Source organism: Mycteria americana, chromosome 2 (genome assembly GCF_035582795.1).
Source record: "Mycteria americana isolate JAX WOST 10 ecotype Jacksonville Zoo and Gardens chromosome 2, USCA_MyAme_1.0, whole genome shotgun sequence".
Classification (NCBI taxonomy): Eukaryota; Metazoa; Chordata; class Aves; order Ciconiiformes; family Ciconiidae; genus Mycteria; species Mycteria americana.
The window spans coordinates 119,841,840-119,854,022 of record NC_134366.1 but is presented as its reverse complement, the minus strand read 5'-3'; the positions used below and the strand labels follow the sequence as shown (position 1 = coordinate 119,854,022).

The following is a 12,183-nucleotide window of genomic DNA, read 5'->3' as shown; positions in this document are numbered from 1 at the left end:
ATAGAAACCACCCAGCCAAAAAAGAAGAGCAACAGGGAGGGGCAAATCTTTTCAGCACAGCTGCTGAAGAGACACCGGTAATAAGACTGCTTGAAATGACGTGCAAGAGTTTTGATTTCCCATCCTGCTTTTTAGTTGGGAAGGGAAGAAGTAAATGTGTTGCAAATAGCAAAGCACCTCTAATTGCTTCTTTAGGAGCAATTGCTTCTATTGCTTCTCTATAATCCTCCCCATTAGGAGGATGGACTTACATCTTCCCAACCTAAGCATTACAGGGGCCTAGAGGGATGGGTCACAGGATGGATTACTCTCTTCTGTGGCTAATGATGACAGAAAAGGTGATTAGCTCACTAGGGTCACCTGAGACCACATTTAGTGGACCACTGAAGAGGCATAGATAGTTGCCATCGGGTGGGGGGGAAGATAGACTTGCCCTAGTTTCTTTTCTCTGTTCTGAAAAAGACAGCTTGCTAGATGTTTTGCCATTACTTCCCGGTGGCCAGCGTCTGTGTGGGTCAACTCAGAGCAAAGGGTGTTTTCCCCTCATGCTGCCTTGAGGTCTGTCCCCTGAGGGCAGGAGCGTTCCCTCAACAGCCCAAGCGGACTGAAACGAAAGGAAATGAAGCTGTATTTCCTTTCTGGGGGGTTGTGGTTTGTTCTTTTTTTCCTGCTGGCCACCCTGGAAAGGTACCGTGATCCCGGGGGACAAAATGCAGCACCTGCGGTACCTCTCCCCTCCGAGAGTGATGCCTCGGTGGAGCAGCCTGCCCAGGCTGAGGTGCCTCTGCTCTGCTTCAGACAGGCCCACACGCAGCAGGCTCAACTGACGGCCACACTACGGAGATTTAAATTGGATGGTTTATTAATCACAGTGGCCTGATTTTCCTTACTGCTGGTACCCCGCTGCTTCCATCAGAAGCTATCAGCTCTGCTAGTGCTCAAAGCCTAGAAAAAACAACAGCAGAATACAAACTGGGGGGGGAAACATTGATTTTATTATTGGAGGGAGGAAATGAAGCATCACGCTCATCAACAGCCCAACCCTGTACGTTGTGATCAGCTAAAAATCCTCAAGAGTTTTAGGAGCATTTTACTCGAGCAATGCATGAGAAAATCATGTCCTAATTAAAGAAGAATCACTAACTAACCCAGAGCTATTTGCATGAAAAAGCATTTGTGATGACAGTGCTCAGAAATATGAATATATCCAAAGCATGGGCAACTTGTATCCTGACCAGAGCTACAAGGCTATCCTCCTTTGCCTTTATTTCCCTTAGCTGCAGGGCTGACAACAGAATTTGGTTGCTTTGGTGCTCTAATGATTTGTTTTTACTGTTTTAATGAGGGTAGCTACTGAAGAACTATCTACCTCATCTCCATCTTCTCCTTGCTCTTCTGGTTTCCTCTTCCCATTGGAAATTCCTGTGTACATTGTGCCAGTAAACACTGGGCTCATTTTTTGTATTGGATAATGAGAACTGTCTAATGAATGACCTTCAATCAGAAATCAGGATATGAGAAGTCTTGCCTTTGCTGGAGCCCCAGCCAAATGAATAAAGCTGTCCCGATTTAGTTAAGGCTACAATTTGACTCTTGGCCTTTCACATTTATTAAGACATGAGCTTCCAAAGTTTTTTAATCTTCTTTTTTACTAAAGAAACAATCTGAATCTTTAAAATTCATGCATTAAAAAAGTTTTATTGCCAGTCTTCCTTTTCTTCGTATCATACTATCCTAAGACTAAAAAAAAAGGGAGGGTGGGGGGTGTTGGTCCTGTTTGGAAGAGATTTTCACAAAAGAGACAGAGATTTGGCTTCTTTATACACTCTCCCTGTGGAGGCTGGGAAATGAGACCATGAATACGATATTTTTAGCTGCCCCTGTTATTGTACACGGTTCATGATATTCAATTGCCACAAGGTAGAGAAGCCTGCAGGCTCTCGCAAGCACTGCTGGATGCGAGGCAGAGCTGTGCTGTCAGCTCCCCTCCGCCAGCTCCACCGTGCTTAACAGAACCTGGTTACTGCAGCTGCTGCACTATTGATTTCACCTGTGTAACAAGGCTGGAAGGATTTTTTCCTTAATAGACTTGACTTACTGTAAATCTATTCTGAATACTGTTCGCAGGGTCAGACATTTTGAGCAGTGAAAGTAGATGAGCCAGTTGCTAATGTTCACCATTAATTTCTCCATCTGGATCTTAAGCAGCAGAACAACTGCTTTTATGTTTGATTTCCCCAAATTGCTGAGGCAAGTTTAACCATCCCCTCCACTTCCACACTCCCACCTGAAATTTATCTCGTTTTTTGATGTCCTAAAGCCTTTTGTGTAAATGTTATAGGATTTTATCATAAAAGCATCCTACAGTTCTTTTAAAAAAATCAATGGTCCTTATAGGCTTCTGGCAAAGGAAGTCCATGTGACTCAAATCCTGTTTCCTATGAAGTTTGCGGGCCATTGAATGGACTCTCTCAGGAGAGATTTTATTCATGTTACATTTGACTTTGTTACCCAAACAGCTCAGAGGACAAGACCGAATAAAACAACTGCAACATTATTTCAGGCTTCCAACTGGAAGAGCTGCCTGTCTTTTAAATATCTGACATTTTTTAGCAGCCTGAATGCTGCTCCTGTGCATTGGCTACAAATGGGGGAGACAAAATTTCTGCCCTGAGGCATTGCTGCTTGTTGATAAACAGCCGCTTTAGCAATTTAAAGAGCAATTTAAAGAGCGGCTGTTGTGGGCTTATTGGGGTCCTCGGCTGCAGGTTCAGCTGGAAAGCTGGGGGTGCTCCATCAGGCTCGGGGGTGAGGGTGAGGCAGCAGGTTTGGGAAAGGGAGGGCTCCCACCAGGATGCAAAGGACAGCAGAAAAAATACAAGGCTGGTTTGGGGCATTGTATTTATTTTCTCTGAGTACCCTTCAGAGCATTTTTTAAATCCTCGACCTTTTTTTTTTACCCAAGTACATGCAGATGAGCTGCTACTGCCCCATGTACACACGCACACTCGGATTTGTCTTATGACGACTCCCAAAACTGCTGAGAACAAGGGCAAAACTCAGCTGCCAAGAAGAGGTGATGGTGCTTGAAAGTCACCCCCTGGGCTTCAGAGTCCCTTCTCTGCTATGCCACACATGCTTCCCCCCTTTTCACACAGTGCAGAGCGATTTCTGGAGCAGAAAGAAATGAAGTTGACTACAGAAAAGGTCTTTTTTCCCCAAAAACTGTTTTTGCAGTTCACTGATAAAGTGTTAGTATATAACCTATGGGAGGACATCCATCCATTCGTAATTTGCTGGTGCCCGAATACCAAAAGGCGGTGAACAGCCTGATTTCTGACAGGTGCCTGGGAGCAGGGGATGTTCGACATGTGTCAGAGAGTCCTCAAAAAGATTTGTGGCCAAAATGATTAAAAGCAGGATGGATTACAATTTGATGAAGACCTTTCGCTTAGTACAATTACGTACAGCAATTTAACTTAGCTAATTTCAGTCATTATATAGGACAGGACTCATTAGCTACAGCGAGCTGCAATATTACTGACCTCAACAGGATCCAAATCTGTGCAGCCTGGGGAAGATTAATTCTCAGGCTCGGCTATGAAAATGTACTCTGGTGAATCACAACAGGTTGTTTAAACTTGGCAAAAGAGTGTAAGCTGAGAATGATACGCTGTTGCTTGAACTGTAGCAGTTTCTGTCCATGGACGTTTACCTTCACTGCAGTCTGATCATTTTTCCTTGCCTATCAGCCCACATTTGAGACAGTTCCAGTGTCACCAGTTCCTTCTAATGGTATCCAGCTTCCTGGGCAGAAGCCAGTTTGGAAATCAGTTAGCTGTGAGTATGCAAACATGTAACCAGTGTTCACTTCCTCCTAGGACAATGATAGACAGAAAGATCCTTTTGTGGTTCTGAGGTTACTCCCCTCTTCTGTGTTGGGGCCGTGCTGCATATATATTCTTACCATCATTGTCAGCTTATTGTCATGCAGGAACCAAAGTTTCCCGTTCAAGACCGGTGTTGTACAGACACAGACTGCTGCCCTTGAGGCATCGCTGTCTAAAAAGTACCGATCATTGCAAGGCTGGGAATGTAAAAATAACCTCTAAACAATACGGTGCAGAATTTGTCCAAAATATGTCAGCAGTGTATTTTCTTGTTGCGAATCATGACAAGGTGCATATTTCCTTCACATTTCTTCTCCAGTACTGCAGAAACTGTAGTATGAGAAATTTATCATTTTTCTGGTTCCGCCCTATTATTCTGATCTACTAATGGTGTTATTTTGGACATCCCTTAAACACTTTGACCTGACAGTGATTGGCAGAGCTAATGAAAACGATAGCTCTGCTCTACTCAGTGTCTGGATAACTGTCACCAGCCTTCCACGGGAACGTCCGTCTTTTATTTTGAAAGCTCTTCCCATCACCATTGTTCAGGGCTTAACTAAAGGGATATCAATACCCAAGCTTCAAAACTAGTTTCTTACAGGTTTACCTCTGGATATAGTGCCGCAGACATTTTCCTTGGTTGCAAAAACTGTTCATTTCGCTGCTTGGTTGATACCTCTGCTCTGCAAGCAGTTGTACTAGAACAGATGGGGAACCAAATTGCCAGGGACACTGTGGATGGTCTGTGGTCCCAGGTCCAAGGATGGAAAGAGAGATGGAAAACATCTTAAAACAGCTTGGCCATTAGGTAACATCTAAGGTCACAGTTCAGAAGCCACTTAATAACACACTTAGCTTTTTCACCCCAGACTTGAAAAACAAAGGCTGGCAAAACAAAGGGTATTGCAAAAAATGTTTAGGTCCCTGTATCTGTAAATTCAATGATTCAAAAATCATGGGGCATACACATGTTTATAAAACATGTAATGCTTTTTAATTCCCTTTCTGATTTCCATGGCTTTTGAATGCACGTGGGTCATGTTAGTAAACTCTTCTCTGCAGTCCTGGGGGCTGAAATTTTACTTCACTTCCAATGAAAATTATTATTTTATTCCAATTGCGTGTGTCTAGTAGCTGGACCTTAATCAAAAATGTAAAATTGTCCGGAGGTGTGAGAGATCAGTCATGAAAGTTGGCAACACTGGAACTCATGCGTGTTATCACACTTTGGACTCCATGACAATAGGGTATTTCAGTACTTGACTGTACTGATTTCAAAAATTTTCCTTTGGCATCTACTAATTTCAGCAGGTGACTAAATTTTAGAGTAGAACAATAAGTCATTTCACAATATCTACCAGAAATTCCAGTAAATATAGTGTTTTTCAAACTGGAAGATTGTACATCAAGTCCTATTTTGGTGCTACACACCTAAACTAGCAACTGTGAGAAATATATGTACGTGAGCATATAAAATATATGTACAATGCCTTATGACTGTAAGTAAGTCAACAGTGACCTGAGAAACTGTGTCAACGGCATTTTTCTGTCAGGAACTTTTATTTTTAATTGTTCATTAGACAAGTGCCAACACAGTTTGCTGGCCTGGGTAGACAAGGATGGAGTACAAAAAGTTGATAATTCCTGAGAAACAGGAAGTTCCAGCTTGACTATATTTCTCATGAAAAGCAACAAGTTAAATAATCTAAAATGAAAATAGGGATTTTATTTCTAAGGGGTTATTTCCTCCAGACAAAACAGGAACATGCTGTGTGTTACACTGAAATTCCCCTTTGAAGCACTTCCTTTATTACTTTCTCAAGATTTTTGTCATCTCGGTTCAATTTTTAATATCTCTGTACTAAATGCAAGCATACATTCAGCATTCATATATAATTTCCCTTATTTTCAGCTAATAGCTGTCTAGACTGCGGACTAGATAAAGGCAGCCCATCCATAACAGAAGAGCTCTCCTATGAGGTCTCTTTCTCAGAATCCATTATGGTCCTTCCAAAAACCCACGAATGGCCGAAAAACCAGAGGTTCAAAAAGGAAGACTCTGCTTTGCCTGTAAGTTTGCTCTCGACATTTTTCGTCAATTATTTTCTTTAACCCAGTAATGTCCTGCTTTATAGCCCCAGCACATTGGAGTCTGTTAAAATACATTAGCTGTCCTTTGCTGTGTATGCTTTATAGAGACTGCCCGCTGTGCCTGCCCACCACTTGTGACTGATTCCCAGAGAGGCACCAAAGCTAAACTGGATATCCAAGCCCGGTTTTTACTTGTACACATCACAGCTGAATATGTGTAGCTCAGTCCACAAATACTGCATCATCCACACATTTTTCACATAGAAATAAAGACCAGTTACTGGCACTAAAACTAGCAATCATTTTCATTACTCATCTGCTTTCCTACTTTATTCCCCCACAGATTATCTGCCTTTGTTAACACATGGATTTAAAATTGCTTCAGAGATGAGAAGGAGAAAGCACGCCTTAGTCCTGCAGCAGTACTGATTGTCTCCAATCAGTATGCAGAGCAATTACACTATAGGAGATACTACCTGAATGGTTAAAGGAAAGTTTATCATATCATCCAACCAGACACACACTAAGCAGTTGTGTCGTTATCTGGAATTATTTCTTGAAGTCAAGGAAGCCAGTTTTCTATTTCCATCAGCCCTCACAGCTTCCATTACTGAAAACTGGAGCATTAGGTTTGTGCTTCAGATACAGCCTTTTTAGTGAAATGTATGAAATAGCTGTAAATTATTTGGAAGCATTTCCTGAATGATATGATGTCCTGAGGTCCTGAACTAATCTGAAATTATTGCTATCCACACAGACACTGAATTCTCTGAGAATTATCCATTTGTCCATCGCAGGCACCACCAAGGAAGAAGAACCTGAGATGCAGGAGTAAGCTTCCCTGTTGAAAGGAGGGATAAGGCACCAAGTAGATGACAAGTGGTGTGAAATCCCTGTGTTTTAGTGTGTCTGGTTTTTTTTGTGGTGGGGATAACTTGGTGCCCTGTGGAGAGTAAGGATATCTCTGCATTCATCATGATTTTGGTAAACCAAAGGTTCATCCTTGCTCCTTGTAATAGCAAACCTAGGACCCCAGCCTTCACTACAACACACACGCACACAAATTGTTCTCTGCAACAGCTCGGACAATTTCCAGTTGATAGATCAGGGAAATTGGTGACAAACAGGGAAGAGAAGACGCTACATTGAGTATCATGGACCTGTGGATGCATAATTGGTTAGTATTAGAAAAGGCCAGTATTGTGCTGGAAATGAACTGCAGGCAGGACATCATTTTGTGTGCTCAGAAGAGTACACGAGAAATATGCCAGGTCATCACAGACAGAGGCTTTCTGAACAAAGTCAACAATTGTAGCTGTTGACATTGGTACTTCTCTTACTTCATGTGCTGCCACTCATGGAATTTGTTTCTTCCCATTATGGCTCAGACTGTAACGGGCCCTAGCAAGAAAATCACCTCTTGCTCTGTTACCCACAGCGACCAGTCACCCACCCTCCGAAGGACTGTCCCTCCTTCCTCGAGGTGGGCCAACAGGGCCAGACTGAAGTCTACACGACATCATACTTTCTCCAGGGCAGGTCTGACACATTAGTATAACCAACTTCATGGATGGCATATACCTAGCTGCACAGAGAGAGATGATATATCATAAAATAGCGTGTCCCCTGCAACTCCCAGCAGAGCAAACGCAACATCACTGTCTGCACAGGGTTACATGCAATTTCCCCAATGTGGGACCATGACCAATGTGCCTTAGTTGAAGATATTACAGAATAAAGAGTTAGTAAGCATTTCAGGCCCATCTTAGTACGCTGTATGGTTCCACATAGAAACAACGTGTCACACAATATCAGACATGATCCTTAGCCAAAATGTTAGTAATCTAATTTGAGGATAGCACAACCTCCTTCAGTGCTGCATATTGTGACTCCACTGTTTGTAAGAAAAATCACTGGAAAATTGCGACACAGGACAGAGGAAAGAGGCCCAGCCCTAAACCTTGTGTTTACACTGCATCACATCATAGTGACCCCAGGAGTCAACCAGCCACCATGGAAAATCATTGTAGCTACCTTTTGTAATCGGTTTTGGAGCGTTTGTCATTTTTTGTGGGCAAACGTACTTTTTCTCTTTCCCCTCAGAAAATATATGTATACTGTGTGATTTTTTATTATTTTCAAAATGATTTATTGTGCTTTGACTGCTTTTGGACTTTCTGCATCACTGGAACCAAAATGCATAGATATTCTTCAGTATTTTATGTGTCTTCAGAAGACTATCCTCCATGTAGCTTTTGTTACATTATTAAGTCTCAGCATAAGGGTAACAGTGGAATTGCTGCATTCTGGGGAGGGAAGATTTTGGCCTAAAATACCCCAGGCAGCATGTAAATTAGTTATTCTATCCCCTGCACTCTTTCTCCCCCAGTTATGATTAACCCCTATTGAAAGACGATGTGTAATGTGATTTAGGAAGTCCTAACCTACATGATCTAGATGTCCCTTGTCCTCTCTTACTTTTGAAATCTGGTGTAAGTTTAATTCTTTTTTGTTTGTTTTTTTTTCTTAATCTGTTTGACTGGCTTCATCTAAAGATGGGTTAAACCTACTGAGTCCAAATTTTTTTAAAAAAGGGAGGACCGGGCTGCAATCTTCAGAAGCCAAACATTATTAAAGGTTGGGTTTCCACTCAGTTCCCTAAAGGGAGGAGATGATTTGTAATGCTATTTATTTATACCTCTGACTAACAATTACTGGTTTAAATTACAATTAAATTAAAAAAACATGCAATACCAGTTCTTTGAAAAGCATGTTTTTTACTATAACTTTGTTATTATGTCTAACAATTATGTCAAAAACTGATGGGTATTTGTTCTTTTTGACATTTGTACAAATGTTTCTGTCATGACGCAACATTCCTGGCTCTGGTCCATGACACTGCAGTTTCTGAAATATGTAGACATCTTCACATGCCCTCAAATTACTAAGTATCATTTAGTTCAACCCTACTTGCATAAATTCTTTCTTAGCTGCTGGGAGTCCTGTTTCTGAGCCTAAATGCTTCTTGAGTAATAAAAAGTACCAGTAAATTGGCAGGTTGGCATCTGGACTAAGTGATTTTGCTTCTGGGCTTTTCCTCAGGTCTTTAGTTTGAACTGTCCTATAAGACCTCATAAATTAATAGTAATATGCAAAGCAGGCATGGATTCATTACACACATACACACAATTGATATACAACCATATCCATGATGAAATGTGTCAGCTGCTTCAGCAGCATTCAAAGACGCTCTGGGGGAGGCAGAAGCAGAGCAAAATGTTATATCCTGCTGAAACTGGGCAAAAGTTTAAGTAGCACACAGCTCATTTGTCACAGCTGGAGCACAGACACTGAGGTTAACACCTCTTCTCCAGCACTGCTTACCAGTGAAACTGCAAGGGAACATGATGAGCAAGAAGCTCCATTTTATGTTTCAGATGGATGCAAGTTATGTCAACATACCAGGCCAATATATAGGGTTGTAGTTCAGCTCTCTACCCATCTACCCTAATACGATTTCCTATCACATACGGGCATCTCTTTCAAAACAAAAATTCACATCCTGTAATTTTTCTGCAAATAAAGATGCGACCCATCTCTACTGTAGAAATTCATTGTTCGGAAAAGCCGGTTTGGACTGACGGAGGTTGGAGACCTCTCTCCTGAAGACATGAAGAAGATCCGCTACCTGTCCCTGATTGAGCTAACGGCCTTCTACGACGCACTGGGGGTGGAGCTGAAGAGGAACCGCGCAGAGAGGGTGCGGGGACGAGGTACCGTGCTGTGGCATCCCCATGGAGGCCACCTGGGTGCTGCCCAGCATTGCAAAGCAGATGTACGTGAGGTTGTGTTTCCTCTTTTTCACATCCGTTGTTATTATTTTTAAGAAAATGGTCTGTTTGGAGTCCCTCTCACCATACTGCTGGACAATGATCAAAAGAAGGTTCCTGGAATAAAAGTTCCCCTCATCTTCCAAAAAGTGAGTATAACTCATCCTACTTGGCTACTAAGATTCACATTTCCATCATTTGCATTGACACTTAAAGCAGACATCAGATAAAAGAAGACGTAGGCTTTACAGACTCGAAGGTGTCTACAGGTTGTCTGTCTGTATGTTGTGAAAACCTTGTGACAAGGAGACAAAATTTGCTCCTTTTGTGTGTTTAATCTGTGGTGAAGATCTCTTTCCATTTTTGTAATTATGTGGTACTGTACAGGAAACTTCGGGAAACAAACGTCTGGCTTTCTGTTTCCCTTCTCATTAAATTAGAGAGCCATGCAAAATTGGGTGTGCGTGCAGAAGTGGCAGAGATCAGTTGTCTCAGGAGTTTTAATTTCACATGAATTCAAACCGTAGGTGTTACTTAGCTATTATTTCCAGAATGGAAGTGGTATCTTCTCATTGAGGTTTGTATGACAAGACAATGTCATTTACATAAGTCATTTGGCAGCACAATGACATTCAGCAGATGTGTCGGAGACAGGTACACAGACATAAGCACACATGCAATTACACAGTTTACACGGACTCGAAACTACAACAAATTTCCCTGCAAATACCGACAAAAGGGGAACTAGCGTGGAGTGTCAGGGGAAAAACTGACACGACTTGCATATGTACATGACTTCGCAATCAGCTCCACAGCTCCCCTGTCAAGATACCATGGGAAATTAGAAGGATCCAACAGCTAGGGCAGGAAGCAGAGCTGGCGGTGAAAATCCAGACTTGTATGAATAAATGCTAGGAAATGATTTTATTTTTTTTTCCTTGTTCTAAATTATGTTAAATCAAAACATATTTATTTTTTTATAAAGAATTAGGGTGGAAAACCTATTCCTTTAGTCACAGAAATTTCAAAATAAAATAACCTGGGATCATTTTCTAATCTGAGTTCTCAGTTCCCAGAAACGTATGTTATCTATAGACCTTTCCATTGTGCTCCTCGGGGAAAGACTTAAACATTTCTCAGAGGTTAATTTTCCCTCAAAACACCATTGTGTTTTACCCAGTGTATCTGCCCTTTTATTAGTACGTTTATGTGTTAATTTTTCTATAGCAGTGCCAAATCTCAAATCAAGGACAGAGGGGCCTGTTGCATTATCAGTTTTCCGTACTCTGCATACTCCATATTTCAGGGTCAGGAATATGGAGAACAAATTAGGAAGGTTTATTTACATGAGCTGGCTTGTTTTCATTAGCAAATTACATAGAAATGTATCTTTTTCAAATTAGTTTCAAGGATACCTAGATTGAAAAAAAGACAATAGTATTTTTAAGTGCTTCTGAGTATTTTCTTGGGTTTTGTTGGGTTTTTTTCAGTTGCTGCTCAAGCTTGAGGAAACAGGTTTAGAAACCGAAGGAATTCTACGAGTGCCTGGATCTGCCTCCAGAGTCAAGGTACACACTCGTGCCAGTTTTCTGTCTCCTGGACCACAGACTCTATGTAAAATAATACAGCACACACGAATTCACACTGCACATAAATACTGATGTGTGTAGTTCAGCATTTCTATTCCTACCAGTGAAAGATCGGATCGGTTCCTGGGAACCAATAAATCACAGAACATGTGGTCTATTGCTTTGCGTTTGTTAATGTTCTATATAAAGCACAGGCTTGACACTGAATAGTTTTTCACCACTACACATTGAGGGATCCTTTCAGTTTATCTCTGCCTGCCGTCCAAAGTAACTGTGATCTTAATCTCCGTTTTAATTTATTTCAGAAATCCAGAGTTGCTAAACTGAGCGAATTTCAGATAAAGATCTTATTCTATGTCATTTTAACCTTTGTGTCATTTTATTTCTCATTTATCTTCTGTGATCTTACAATTTCATGTTCCAAGTGAGAGAAATCTGGCCTGCCTTCACCGGTTGGCAGCCTCAAGCACTGCATTTTCACAGGCTATGTGCGGGCTACGAACACAAGATAGTTGGTACCCAATAACCTGTTGTGGTGCAGTAATGCTTGCAATTGTTTCTCCAGACTAACTCGATTCCAGGAGCTGAAAACCTTTGGCAGAGGCAAATTAGGAAAACAAGCTTTTTTCTGGGCTTAGTAGTATCTACCTCTTTCCTGGATTTTTCTAGGTTCTTTAGGTCTGGTTTAAGCAACTTCTTATAGCGCATCCCACTCCCACTTCCTCATCCTCAGGAAAGCTACTCGTGCTTTCTGAGGAGGGAAGTCTCAACATCGTGGCA

The 12,183-nt window shown here is 41.5% G+C and overlaps 1 protein-coding gene across 5 annotated transcripts in view; it reads left to right on the top strand.

Moving 5' to 3' along the window:
- Positions 1 to 12,183, top strand: part of ARHGAP28 (Rho GTPase activating protein 28) — a 74,726-nt gene that overhangs the window by 48,281 nt on the left and 14,262 nt on the right. For all 5 annotated transcript variants that reach the window (XM_075494406.1, XM_075494402.1, XM_075494405.1 and 2 more), the window contains 5 exons: positions 3,753 to 3,840; positions 5,806 to 5,963; positions 9,592 to 9,757; positions 9,872 to 9,963; positions 11,305 to 11,382. In XM_075494406.1, the coding sequence (XP_075350521.1) occupies positions 3,753 to 3,840; positions 5,806 to 5,963; positions 9,592 to 9,757; positions 9,872 to 9,963; positions 11,305 to 11,382 (582 nt within the window). The remainder of the gene's footprint in view (positions 1 to 3,752; positions 3,841 to 5,805; positions 5,964 to 9,591; positions 9,758 to 9,871; positions 9,964 to 11,304; positions 11,383 to 12,183) is intronic.